General features: G+C 44.1%; 1 protein-coding gene across 1 annotated transcript in view; it reads right to left on the bottom strand.

Annotated features, from left to right (window-relative positions):
• Positions 1 to 14,853, bottom strand: part of LOC311126069 (engulfment and cell motility protein 1) — a 148,031-nt gene that overhangs the window by 84,382 nt on the left and 48,796 nt on the right. Inside the window, exon 2 of the mRNA XM_084158473.1 lies at positions 154 to 295. Coding sequence (XP_084014599.1) covers positions 154 to 231 — 78 coding nt within the window. The 5' untranslated portion in view covers positions 232 to 295. The remainder of the gene's footprint in view (positions 1 to 153; positions 296 to 14,853) is intronic.

Below are 14,853 nucleotides of genomic sequence, written 5' to 3'. Positions count from 1 at the left end.
ACAAGAATCACGTCTGCACTACTCCGTCAGTCACAGGACTAGCATCACATAGGAATAACGCCACTGGTTGTGACACAATGTGTGAAAGCAGTACAGGCAGTCTATTGGGCAGCTTATTGGGCAATGGACCCCTCTTTTTGATCAGGCACTGACCTGGTCTATCTCCATGAGTTTAGGGAAGGCCCCCGGCCACTCAATGGCCACTTTGACGATGTCGGAGGGCGGCGGCATGATGGTGGTGGAGGGGTGTGGAGGGGTGTGGAGGGGCCTCTCACTGAGGAGCTCTCATCCAAATCTGGAGGGGAGAGAAACAGACAGAGGGGGTCACATTATTGAATGGACAGAATATAATATAATAGACTAGAAATGATCAATTTGCTCAGAAATTCAAAATGTTTTGCTGACACAGCACTACAATACAGTAGTAGACCAACCCACTACACGAAGAGACACTTCTTCATTCAGTCATTCCCTCTCACAGTCTATTTTGAAACCAAGTGACATCAATATTCATTTGCTCAAGAGTTCACAAGGTCAGTGATGAAATATTAATGAGAGACATGATGGAAGAAGTGGTGGAAAAATTACCCAATTGTCATACTTGAGTAAAACCCTAACCCTAAATATACTTAAGTATCAAAATAAATGTATAAATCATTTCACACTCCTTATATTAAGCAAACCAGGCAGCACAATTGTATTTTTATTTACAGATAGCCAGGGGCACACTCCAACACTCAGACATAATTTACAAACGAAGCATTTGTGTTTAGTGAGTCTGCCAGATCAGAGGCAGTAGGGATAAACAGGAATGTTTCCTTGAATTAAACAATTTTCCTGTCCTGCTAAGCATTCAAAATGTAATGAGTACTTTTGGGTGTCAGGGAAACTGTATGGAGTAAAAAGTACATCATTTTATTTAGGAATGTAGTGAAGTAAAAGTATAAATACTAAAGTACAGATATCCACAAAAATGACTTAAGTAGTACTTTATAGTATTTTTACTTAAGTACTTTACACCACTGACCAGGGTACAGGTTCATTAAGCGTATTCATTACACTCACTTATACAGATCCCAGATCAGGCCAAATACTGCAATAGCAAAAGTGCCGTTGGCTTGGCCTGCATCCCAAATTGCACCATAGGGCTCTGGTCAAAAGTAGTGCACTGAGTGCACAAAACATTAGGAACACCTTCCTAATATTGAGTTTCACCCCCTTTTGCCCTCAGAACAGCCTTAATTCGTCAGGGCATGGACTCTACAAGGTGTCGAAAGTGTTCCTCAGGGATGCTGGCCCATTTTGACTCCAACGCTTCCCACAGTTGTGTCAAGTTGGCTGGATGTCCTTTGGGTGGTGGACCATTCTTTATACACACGGGAAACTGTTGAGCATGAAAAACCCAGCAGCGTAGCAGTTCTTGAAACAAACCGGTGTGCCTGACACCTACTACCATACCCCGTTCAAAGGCACTTAAATATTTTGTCTTGCCCATTCACCCTCTGAATGGCACACATACACAGTCCATGTCTCAATTGTCGCAAGGCTTAAAAATAATTATTCAACCTGTCTCCTCCCCTTCATTAACACTGATTGAAGTGGATTTAACAAGTGACATCAATAAGGGATCATAGCATTCACCTGGATTCACCTGGTCAGTCTGTGTCATGGAAAGAGCAGGTGTTCCTAATGTTTTGTACACTGGGTGTATAGATGGAGTAACTGGGGCACAACCAGAGGACTGTACTAACAAATAGTACTGACAACAACAACCAGAGGACTGTACTAACAAATAGTACTGACAACAACAACCAGAGGACTGTACTAACAAATAGTACTGACAACAACAACCAGAGGACTGTACTAACAAATAGTACTGACAAATAGTAAACAAACAAATCAATGGACATAAAAAACTGTCATCAAGCAGTACCCCTTGCAAAAAACATTTTCTACAATAGCCTGTATGTATGATACCCAAGATATTAAACTACAGCATAGCAGAAAGAGTAAAAGAGTGGGCCTCAGCAGAGGTGTTGCTACTGAACCCAACCTGCTGCTACTGAACCCAACCTGTTGCTCCTAAACCCAACCTGTTGCTCCTGAACCCAACCTGCTGCTACTGAACCCAACCTGTTGCTTTTAAACCCAACCTGCTGCTACTGAACCCAACCTGTTGCTTCTAAACCCAACCTGTTGCTACTGAACCCAACCTGTTGCTTCTAAACCCAACCTGTTGCTACTGAACCCAACCTGTTGCTTCTAAACCCAACCTGTTGCTACTGAACCCAACCTGCTGCTACTGAACCCAACCTGTTGCTACTGAACCCAACCTGTTGCTACTGAACCAAACCTGTTGCTACTGAACCCAACCTGTTGCTTCTAAGTCCAACCTGTTGCTACTGAACCCAACCTGCTGCTACTGAACCCAACCTGTTGCTACTGAACCCAACCTGTTGCTTCTAAACCCAACCTGCTGCTACTGAACCCAACCTGTTGCTTCTAAACCCAACCTGTTGCTTCTAAACCCAACCTGTTGCTAATAAACCCAAACTGCTTCTTCTAAACCCAACCTGTTGCTACTGAACCCAACCTGTTGCTACTGAACCCAACCTGCTGCTACTGAACCCAACCTGTTGCTTCTAAACCCAACCTGCTGCTACTGAACCCAACCTGCTGCTACTGAACCCAACCTGCTGCTACTGAACCCAACCTGCTGCTACTGAACCCAACCTGCTGCTATTGAACCCAACCTGTTGCTACTGAACCCAACCTGTTGCTACTGAACCCAACCTGCTGCTTCTAAACCCAACCTGTTGCTACTGAACCCAACCTACTGCTTCTAAACCCAACCTGCTGCTACTGAACCCAACCTGCTGCTACTGAACCCAACCTGCTGCTACTGAACCCAACCTGTTGCTACTGAACCCAACCTGCTGCTACTGAACCCAACCTGCTGCTACTGAACCCAACCTGCTGCTACTGAACCCAACCTGCTGCTACTGAACCCAACCTGCTGCTACTGAACCCAACCTGTTGCTTCTAAACCCAACCTGTTGCTACTGAACCCAACCTGCTGCTACTGAACCCAACCTGTTGCTTCTAAACCCAACCTCAGCAGAGGTGTTGCTACTGAACCCAACCTGTTGCTACTGAACCCAACCTCAGCAGCTCATCTCCAGGGGCCAGGTTGTGTGTCGTGCTTGGCTCTGGGTGATATGGTCGTGCTTGGCTCTGGGTGATACGGTCGTGCTTGGCTCTGGGTGATATGGTCGTGCTTGGCTCTGGGTGATATGGTCGTGCTTGGCTCTGGGTGATATGGTCGTGCTTGGCTCTGGGTGATATGGTCGTGCTTGGCTCTGGGTGATATGGTCGTGCTTGGCTCTGGGTGATATGGTCGTGCTTGGCTCTGGGTGATATGGTCGTGCTTGGCTCTGGGTGATATGGTCGTGCTTGGCTCTGGGTGATATGGTCGTGCTTGGCTCTGGGTGATATGGTCGTGCTTGGCTCTGGGTGATATGGTCGTGCTTGGCTCTGGGTGATATGGTCGTGCTTGGCTCTGGGTGATATGGTCGTGCTTGGCTCTGGGTGATATGGTCGTGCTTGGCTCTGGGTGATATGGTCGTGCTTGGCTCTGGGTGATATGGTCGTGCTTGGCTCTGGGTGATATGAGCAGCGTAGGCAGCATCAGAGGTGTTACAGGCCTGAGGAGCATTAGCAGACACACACACTGACACACACACATGGCAGTTAACTGTAATCCTGCGTGGCTCAAGCCAGGGATAAAATTAATATTACTGAGAAAGCAGAAAGGAGGAAGTTAAGCAGAGAGAGAGATGGATGGAGAGATGGTCTGATTCCTCCTGGCTTTCTCAGATAAGACTGGTTAAGATGCCGTCTGCACTCAGAGATGACCAGGGGACCGGACACAGACTTCTGAGTATTTGATTTCATACCACAAGAGATGATTTCACCGTATAACGACACCAAACGTCCATCCAAAATGGAAATAGTGAAAATGGAAATAGTTTACACAGAGTACCGTAGATGTAGTATGAGTACCAAATGCACCCTATTTGTTAGGTAGTGCACTACTTTTGACACCAAACCTATGGGCCCTAGTCAAAAGTAGTGCACTACACAGGGAATAGGTTGCCATTTGGGATCAACCACTGTAGATACACAAAAACCAGCCAAGCAACGTCACGTGTTATTTATTCTGTATTTTCTGTCTGGATCATCTTCGCTCCCGAAGGAGAAGACCCTTTACATATTTAATCCTCTTTCATAATACATGGCCCCAGTCCCAGGGTTGACTCTCTCTCTGTGTGTGTGACGTACCCCATAATAAGCACAGCCCTTGTTCAGGGAGCCATAGCTTCAGTAGACAATAGCTAGCTGAATCTTCCATCCAGGATGTGTCACAGTCACCTTTCGTTTGTTGTAATTTCAATTTAACGAAATTCATAACAACAACCACCAGCCTTTTTTTTTACACCGTTAAAATAAATCTGAGGGAAATAATGGACTCTCGGTTTAAACATTGGACTGTGTATAATGACAACTTTGAGATACAGCCTTCAGCGCACGTGTGTGTGTGTGTAGGGCTTTGACTGAAAAAGACACACGTGGCTTTTCTCTGCAACTTAACTATTACCATTACACTTCGTTAATATCAGTATCATTCAATTATTATTCAAGTTAGTATTACCTCTAAATATTAGTCTAGTATACAAATGAAGAAATGGTAGATTGGAGAGGATTGTCACATTTTTGTATTGACACAACTTAATGCATTGGCTATCAGACAAAAGAAACGTTGAATTTCACTATTGCATCGAACTTAGTTACTGCTTTTTCCTTTTCTTTTCATTTATGTTTCGTAGGTGTCCATTTTGTTTAAATGTATGTTACTGTTGTCTTAGGCCTAAGGCACTGTGTAAAAAGGGGACGTCACAATTCTGTTTGTTCACTTGTTAACATGGAAATGCTTCTTAATAAAACCTATTTGAAACAAGCCATTACACTACATTATTATCATGGCACTTTATTATTATTATTCAGGTAATTACTTCTAAATATTAATCTACCAATTAAGAAATGCCAGGTTGGAGAGGATCTATCGCATTTTCGTATTGACACAACATTAAAGCAAAAAAATAAAATAAATACGGATCCTATTTCGACGCACAAATCGGTGCGCCCGCTATTAGGTCAAGTTTATCTACGTGAAAATAAAGTTAATAAATAAATGTGTTTTTTCCTAAAATTAATGTAGGCCTAATTAAACGGTTTTTGACGGTTATTTTATTTTCATGGTCTTCATCTGTAACCGTCAGTTACACGGTTATTCAATTACCGTCCCAGCCCTATGTGTATGTGGCCTTTCAGACCTGCAGCTTCACCCGCAATAACATCTGCTAAACATTTGATTTGAAACCAGGCTCCTCACTGAAATCACTGACTCTCTCCATTCATGCCTCTCCCTTGTTTATGCTCATTCAAAGAAAATGGTGTTGTTGTTCTCCGTTCTAGGAAAGCTGAGGGAGGCAGCGAGAGAGACCGAGAGAAAGAACACAGGAGGCAATATTGTCTTGATGAGCACAAGCTGCCCTTTTTTTCTGTGAGCAGAGGAGCCTGACCACACACACACTGCCTTTCACTCTTTAAAAGAAAAAACACGTTAACCCTGTCAACATGTCTGTCCTGTCAACACGTTCACCCTGTCAATCAGATCTGTCATGATCTTTCAACACAGGAGCAGCAGCAGTGGAAAAGTGTCACAGTCAACCTCGGAAATCTCAGTGCACCCACCTCATCTTCCTTCCTTTCCCCTTACAACAGGAGCTCTGTCAGATACCTGAGATCTTGGCTGTGTCCCAATGGCACCCTATTCCCTAGAAATCTCTGGTCAAAAGTAGTGCACTCCATAGGGAATAGGGTGCCATTTGGAATGCAAATTGTCATCCCTCCTCTCTCATCACAGAGAGATACAGTAAACAGTAACTCTAGTGGAGGGGATGGGTTGAGGAGAGGGGCAGTCAGGGCTGCCAGGAACACTTCATTCTGATCTGGGTTCATTTATAGGCAACAAGGCTGCTCTGTGCTACACAGCAGATATGCCTATCAAGATTTACTGTGTGTGTGTGTGTGTGTGTGTGTGTGTGTGTGTGTGTGTGTGTGTGTGTGTGTGTGTGTGTGTGTCATACCCGGGAGGTGCGTGTCTCTGCCTCATATTTTTATCCACTTCACAATGCAAATTGTGGTTTGTTATTGAGCAAGCAGTTGTCAAAGGCGATCCTGTCATGGTAGTCGATACCCTCAGTAATATGTGGACCATACTTGTACAGCACAGCTCTGCCAGAGGGGCTAATAAGACATGAGTGGGGGCAAGTCTCCCTCTCTTTCTCTCTGTTCCTCATTCCGTCTCAGTCTTTGCATCCTCTCTTCTCTCTTTTCCTACCCTGACGACTCACACTGAATTGGGCCGCTGCTCTGTTTTTCGCTGCATACTTCAGTCTGAGACTGCCATCATTGAAGTTGTTTGAGGTGACGAGGGGCACAGGGGGTTGTGCAAAACTAAAGTCATCAGCGATTGGATCGTCTCTAACCAATCATCATCGAAGCCAATGACACATTTTCAAACCGCCGCTTTACCCACGTGTGTTCTGGCTCTAGCCCAACCAATCCGTTTCTGGACCAATCAGACGGCCCGGAATGTGTTCGCAGTCAGGGAGGTACTCAGACCCAGACTGATCCAGCGGAGAATAAACTAATGTCCGTGGGCATGGCATAGTGTTTGGCCGGAGCAAGGAGTCTGGGTAGCCAGGCAACTCTCTTTCTCTCTCGCTCTCTTTCTCTCTCTGTTCCTCCCTGTCTTTATAGAAAACATTAGGGATCGAAACGTTGCAGATATACTGTCTCTAAACCAATAGAGCTATGTAGGATCATTTCCATTCCCTCTCACACAGATTTACAGTCCTTCACTTGGTTTCATTACGATAATGTACAGTGGAAAATAACGAGCTGGCTAGACATAAAATCATTGTTTATCAGGGTGAATGGACCATCTAAGGACAGTAGCAAAGCACACTGACTGACTGGCAATAATCCTGACAGAGCTTGCATCCCAAATGTCACCCTATATCTAACATAGTGCACTACTTTTGACCAAGGCCCATAGGGACGCCACACCAATAGGTCTCTGGTCAAAAGTGCACTATGTAGGGAATAGGGTGCCATTTGGGTCGCAGCCATAACCTTAATAATCCTCCTCCTCCTCCTCCTCCTCCTCCTCCTCCTCCTCCTCCTCGGTATAGTGACTGAGGATGTGGAACTGGGCAAGACTATAATCTCACTTCAAAACACCCACTGGCACCACCACCTGTGGTAATCTGAGTGACACGTGCGGTGAGAAGGTCACACCATTAAAAGTGACGTTAATCCACTGGATTATTTCACACTCGGAAAGAGTGACATTACAAAAAAATCTGCCTAAGGTCCTGAAAATCAATCTCACACCAAAAGGTCACAACTGGAAGAACAAAGGCATCAATAAAGGAGGAGGGGAAGAGAAAGAGAGAGAGCGAGAGAGAGAGAGAGAGAGAGAGAGAGAGAGAGAGAGAGAGAGAGAGAGAGAGAGAGAGAGAGAGAGAGAGAGAGAGAGAGAGAGAGAGAGAGAGAGAGAGAGAGAGAGCAAGAGACAGAGACAGAGAGCAAGAGAGAGAGACAAAGAGAGAGAAAGAGAGAGAGAGAGAGAGACAGAGAGACAGAGAGACAGAGAGACAGAGAGACAGAGAGACAGAGAGACAGAGAGAGAGAGAGAGAGAGAGAGAGGGGGGGGGGGGTTAGATTTTTTGCACAGCAGAAAGTGCCAGGTTTCAGCTAAATTATTTATGAGGTAACATAAGAGGTCTTGTCCTCTGCAGAGAGGAAGGAAGAAGAGAGGAAGAGGGAGGAGAGTTCTGGGAGGAGATGGAGGGGAGAGAGAGAGAGGGAGAGAGAGGAAAAAGAGAGGGTCGAGAGAGAGAGAAAGAGAGAGAGAGGGAGAGAGAGAGAGAGAGATCAAGATGAAAGAGGAAAGACAGAACTCCAAAAAGTATTTTACATTTCACTTCACTAACAACAAGAGGGCTTTGTTGGAGTCCATTTCTTCCTTTTCAAAATCAATAAGGAGTCAGGCCTAATGCAATTAGATTTGTCGGTAAATCCTCCAATACTGTCACCATGCACTCCTTAAATACCTCCGTGTCTGGGAAGGGCTTGGTCTGTTCCGTTAAAACCAGAGCTCAAATTGAGTGAGGATATGCCATACCATTTGTTAAAGACAAGGTCAAAAAGGATACATATTGTTACCTTTAGAGTCCAGATAATATAAAGCGTTCTATAATAATGCTTAACTCCGTGACGCTAGAAACAAGCGTTCAAATGCCCACAAAAGATGTGACTGATGCATATGGGGATATATTGATTAGTCTCTATGACATTCTGAAGCTGCGCTGCGGCCTTCGATATTGGAGGACACAAAAATAAAAAATATCTATTCTGTCCCAATTAATTGAGCTTTTCATTTTCTGAAAAGAGAATATGTTTAAACCCATGCAGCTTTTAGGGAAGCCAGCAGTTGAAGCTTACATTTTTCTGCGTCGGTCGAGCCTCTGTCTGGGTGGAAAGGTAACTTTTGAAAGTGCCATGCTTAGATTCATAAGGATATTTAATTATTTGCAAACAAGACACTGGTTTGACGTTGGAGAAATATGCCTATTTCCCTGTCGTCCATTCTACCCTGAAACTTCCATTTTCATTATCCACCTTTCTTTTGAGACTTTTTCAGAGCCACATTTTCTCTTGACTGCAAGGAGTTTTTCCCCAATCATCGCACAAATCATTTAATAGAGACATTGGTGATTTTATCAGTGTAATCAGATTGAAAATATTAGAATAGGTTATTGACATTGAACTGATTATTAAATAGCCTACTAACCAGATGTGTTAATAATTATTTAAATTTGTAGCATAGGCATATATCTGCTGACTATTAGCTGAGAAAATAATTGGGCCAAGACCAAACTTATTGTCAACACCTGCTGTCCACTATTCTAGTTTAGCGGGAAAATAATTTTTTGTCTCGCCCAGGGCCGGGCCTGTTATGCCCATGCATTTTTTGGGTGGACATGCATGCACACACAGGAGGTCCCGTACCGGGAAGAAATCACATCTACTTTCACCCCTGCAACCCCTCAACTATCTCGTACCCCAGCACATTGACTCGGTACCGGTACTCCTTGTATATAGCAATGTTATTACCTTGTACCATGTTATTGTTATTTTATTGTGTTGCTATTTAATTTGTCTTTTTTGCTAATGTTTTCTTACTTTTTAACCTTGCATTGTTGGGAAAGGGCTATATACACTATATATACAGTGAGGGAAAAAAGTATTTGATCCCCTGCTGATTTTGTACGTTTGCCCACTGACAAAAACATGATCAGTCTATAATTTTAATGGTAGGTTTATTTGAACAGTGAGAGACAGAATAACAACAAAAAGATCCAGAAAAACGTATGTCAAAAATGTTATAAATTGATTTGCATTTTAATGAGGGAAATAAGTATTTGACCCCTCTGCAAAACATGACTTAGTACTTGGTGGCAAAACCCTTGTTGGCAATCACAGAGGTCAGATGTTTCTTGTAGTTGGCCACCAGGTTTGCACACATCTCAGGAGGGATTTTGTCCCACTCCTCTTTGCAGATCTTCTCCAAGTCATTAAGGTTTCGAGGCTGACATTTAGCAACTCGAACCTTCAGCTCCCTCCACAGATTTTCTATGGGATTAAGGTCTGGAGACTGGCTAGGCCACTCCAGGACCTTAATGTGCTTCTTCTTGAGCCACTCATTTGTTGCCTTGGCCATGTGTTTTGGGTCAGTGTCATGATGGAATACCCATCCACAACCCATTTTCAATGCCCTGGCTGAGGATTTGACGGTACATGGCCTCGTCCATCGTCCCTTTGATGGGGTGAAGTTGTCCTGTCCCCTTAGCAGAAAAACACCCCCAAAGCATAATGTTTCCACCTCCATGTTTGACGGTGGGGATGGTGTTCTTGGGGTCATAGGCAGCATTCCTCCTCCTCCAAACACAGCGAGTTGAGTTGATGCCAAAGAGCTCCATTTTGGTCTCATCTGACCACAACACTTTCACCCAGTTCTCCTCTGAATCATTCAGATGTTCATTGGCAAACTTCAGACGGGCCTGTATATGTGCTTTCTTGAGCAGGGGGACCTTGCGGGCGCTGCAGGATTTCAGTCCTTCACAGCGTAGTGTGTTACCAATTGTTTTCTTGGTGACTATGGTCCCAGCTGCCTTGAGATCATTGACAAGATCCTCCCGTGTAGTTCTGGGCTGATTCCTCACCGTTCTCATGATCATTGCAACTCCACGAGGTGAGATCTTGCATGGAGCCCCAGGCCGAGGGAGATTGACAGTTATTTTGTGTTTCTTCCATTTGCGAATAATCGCACCAACTGTTGTCACCTTCTCACCAAGCTGCTTGGCGATGGTCTTGTAGCCCATTCCAGCCTTGTGTAGGTCTACAATCTTGTCCCTGACATCCTTGGAGAGCTCTTTGGTCTTGGCCATGGTGGAGAGTTTGGAATCTGATTGATTGATTGCTTCTGTGGACAGGTGTCTTTTATACAGGTAACAAACTGAGATTAGGAGCACTCCCTTTAAGAGTGTGCTCCTAATCTCAGCTCGTTACCTGTATAAAAGACACCTGGGAGCCAGAAATCTTTCTGATTGAGAAGGGGTTAAATACATATTTCCCTCATTAAAATGCAAATCAATTTATAACATTTTTGACATGCATTTTTCTGGATTTTTTTGTTGTTATTCTGTCTCTCACTGTTCAAATAAACCTACCATTAAAATTATAGACTGATCATTTCTTTGTCAGTGGGCAAACGTACAAAATCAGCAGGGGATCAAATACTTTTTCCCCTCACTGTATATACACACACACACACACACACACACACACACACACACACACATACATTTAAGTCATTTAGCAGACGCTCTTATACACAGCAACTTACAGTTATTGAGTGCATACATTTTTCATACTGGCCCCCCGTGGGAATCGAACCCACAACCCTGGCAAAGCAAGCGCCATGCTCTACCAACTGAGCTACAGTATATACACATATACACATATATATACATATATATAGTCGTGGTCAAAAGTTGAGAATGACACAAGTATTGGTCTTCACAAAGTTCGCTGCTTCAGTGTTATGAGATATTTTTGTCAGATGTTACTAAAGTATAATTACACGCATTCCATAAGTGTCAAAGGCTTTTATTGACAATTACATTAAGTTTATGCAAATAATTAACTTCTGGGCCACATCCTGACTGATGGCAGCCATTTTTGCATAATCAATGCTTGGAGTTTGTCAGAATTTGTGGGTTTTTGTTTGTCCACCCACCTCTTGAGGATCGACCACAAGTTCTCAATGGGATTAAGGTCTGGGGAGTTTCCTGGCCATGGACCCAAAATGTCGATGTTTTGTTCCCCGAGCCACTTAGTAATCACTTTTGCCTTATGGCAGGGTGTTCCATCATGCTGGAAAAGGTATTGGTCGTCACCAAACTGTTCTTGGATGGTTGGGAGAATTTGCTCTCGGAGGATGTGTTGGTACCATTCTTTATTAATGGCTGTGTTCTTAGGCACATTTGTGAGTGAGCCCACTCCCTTGGCTGAGAAGCAACCCCACACATGAATGGTCTCAGGATGCTTTACTGTTGGCATGACACAGGACTGATGGTAGCGCTCACCTTGTCTTCTCCGGACAAGCTTTTTTCCGGGGGGCCCAAACAATCGGAAAGGGGATTCATCAGAGAAAATGACTTTACCCCAGTCCTCAGCAGTCCAATCCCTGTACCTTTTGCAGAATATCAGTCTGTCCCTGATGTTTTTCCTGGAGGGAAGTGGCTTCTTCGCTGCCTTTCTTGACACCAGGCCATCCTCCAAAAGTCTTTGCCTCACTGTGCGTGCAGATGCACTCACACCTGCCTGCTGCCATTCCTGAGCAAGCTCTGCACTGGTGGTGCCCCGATCCCGCAGCTGAATCAACTTTAGGAGACGGTCCTGGCACTTGCTGGACTTTCTTGGGCGCCCTTAAGCCTTCTTCACAACAATTGAACCTCTATCCTTGAAGTTCTTGATGATCCGATAAATGGTTGATTTAGGTGCAATCTTACTAGCAGCAATATCCTTGCCTGTGAAGCCCTTTTTGTGCAAAGCAATGATGACGGCACGTGTTTCCTTGCAGGTAACATTTACATTTAAGTCATTTAGCAGACGCTCTTATTTATCCAGAGCGACTTACAAATTGGTGCACCATGGTTAACAGAGGAAGAACAATGATTTCAAGCACCACCCTCCTTTTAAAGCTTCCAGTCTGATATTCTAACTCAATCAGCATGACAGAGTGATCTCCAGCCTTGTCCTCGTCAACACTCTCACCTGTGTTAACGAGAGAATCACTGACATGATGGCAGCTGGTCCTTTTGTGGCAGGGCTGAAATGCAGTGGAAATGTTTTTGGGGGATTAAGTTCATTTTCATGGCAAAGAGGGACTTTGCAATTAATTGCAATTAATCTGATCACTCTTCATGACATTCTGGAGTATATGCAAATTGCCATCATCAAAACTGAGGCAGCAGATTTTGTGAAAATTAGTATGTGTCATTCTCAAAACTTTTGACCACGACTGTACACACACACACACACACACACACACACACACACGGTCAAACGTTTTAGAACACCTACTCATTCTTTTCTTGCCATAATATGGACTTGGTCTTTTACCAAATAGGGCTATCTTCTGTATATGAGTAGATGTGTCCAAACTTTTGACTGGTAATAAATATATATATATATATCTTAGCAAGCTCTTTGGCAGCAAGCTAAGCTTTTTTAGCTATAATATTTAGCTAGCTAGCTTTGCAAACGTTAGCCTAACTAGCTAGCTAGCGTCAAGTCTAGGTGATAGAAAAATGGCTGTAAAAACAGCTCTAGCTTAGTTTAGAAGAAAGTCTGACATTTATTTTTTACCAGAGAATTACTTTTGATGCAACCATAGCAAAGAGTTTTATAACTAGCTCCTTGTTCTATCTGCGCCCGTAGTGTACAGCAGCAGCGAAAACCCAGAACCAGTCATTCCAAAAAAAACTCCCCTGCAACAGGATGTAGGACAGTTTGTGATCAATGTGGCATAATACAGAAGCCCAGATAAAGCATTTTAATTGTATACAGTATTACTCCTCACAAATGAACAAAACATCAGCTGCACTACACTATGCAGCCACAGTCAATTACACTCTATGCTTTTCATTTTTTCTTTTGCTTTGAGAAGTATAATCCTCTTCAACTTTCCTAAACAGCTGGGGGGGGGGGGGGTACTGGGCTGGTGGACTGACACCCTGTATAGAATTTCAAAAGAGCCTAAACCCCAGCGCTTCATTTGACACCTCCACAAAGGACCATGGCTCACCAAGGGGCCAGGGTGTGACACCGTGCCACAGACAGCCTATAAAGGAGCCAGGAACCTTTATCTGTGTAAGAAACAAAGGCCACAGAGACAGGCACAGTGAGTTATCATCGCCTTCGAGACGGAAACACACACACAGAGACACACGCATGATGAAACACCCGCTTCAAGCATGACACTATCACACACCGCAAGACACATTGAAGCACCTGCTTCGAGCCAGTTCACATTCGTTCACACACACACACACACACACACACACACACACACACACACACACACACACACACACACACACACACACACACACACACACACACACACACACACACACACACACACTGAAACACACGGCCACGCTCTAGTCATGCTTTCAGTGTCCTGTTACACCCTGAGGGAGTGTCTCACACACACAGTAGGCCTAAGTACTGTCGTTTTTATTCACACAGAAGCACCCACAGTTCCCACAGGAAAAGCCCTCGTAAGAGCTCATTGAAAGTAAAATGTATTCTCTTTGCCCTGTGAAACTGTGCCCACATACCCTTATCAGAGTTCCCCCTGGGTGGTAGACACAGGCAGACAAAACAACGAATAATGAAGAGAGAAGAGAGACAGGAAGAGAGGAGGACGCTGGAGGGAAACGTGGCAGAGGTGTAACAAAAAGGGAACAGTGAGTGACAGGCAGCAAATCCAAAGTTTAACATCATTGTGAAAATTATGTGGCAAAATCATCAATTAATAAAACATTACTCATTCCCTCCCTCACAGAGCATCTTTTAGTCACACCCAGCTTGCTAAAGACAGTCGGCACTGACAGACAGGCGCACACACACTCCTACCCTCCACCCCCACAATTTAAGCCATTCATTTCATAGTGTGTTGTATGGTACTACAGTACTGACGTCTCAGCAGGCTGCTGCTGCTGCTGCTACTACTACTGCTACTACTGCTACTACTACTAGTCTCAGCAGGCTACTACTACTACTACTACTACTACTACTAGTCTCAGCAGGCTACTACTACTACTACTACTACTACTACTACTACTAGTCTCAGCAGGCTACTACTACTACTACTACTAGTAGTCTCAGCAGGCTACTACTACTACTAGTCTCAGCAGGCTACTACTACTACTACTACTACTACTACTACTACTACTACTACTACTACTAGTCTCAGCAGACTACTACTACTACTAGTCTCAGCAGGCTACTACTACTACTACCTGTCTCAGCAGGCTACTACTACCTGTCTCAGCAGGCTACTACTACTACTACTACTACTACTACTAC

Source organism: Coregonus lavaretus (genome assembly GCF_964263955.1).
Source record: "Coregonus lavaretus genome assembly, chromosome: 3".
Taxonomy (NCBI): domain Eukaryota; kingdom Metazoa; phylum Chordata; class Actinopteri; order Salmoniformes; family Salmonidae; genus Coregonus; species Coregonus lavaretus.
This window is presented reverse-complemented; position numbering and strand designations above follow the sequence as displayed.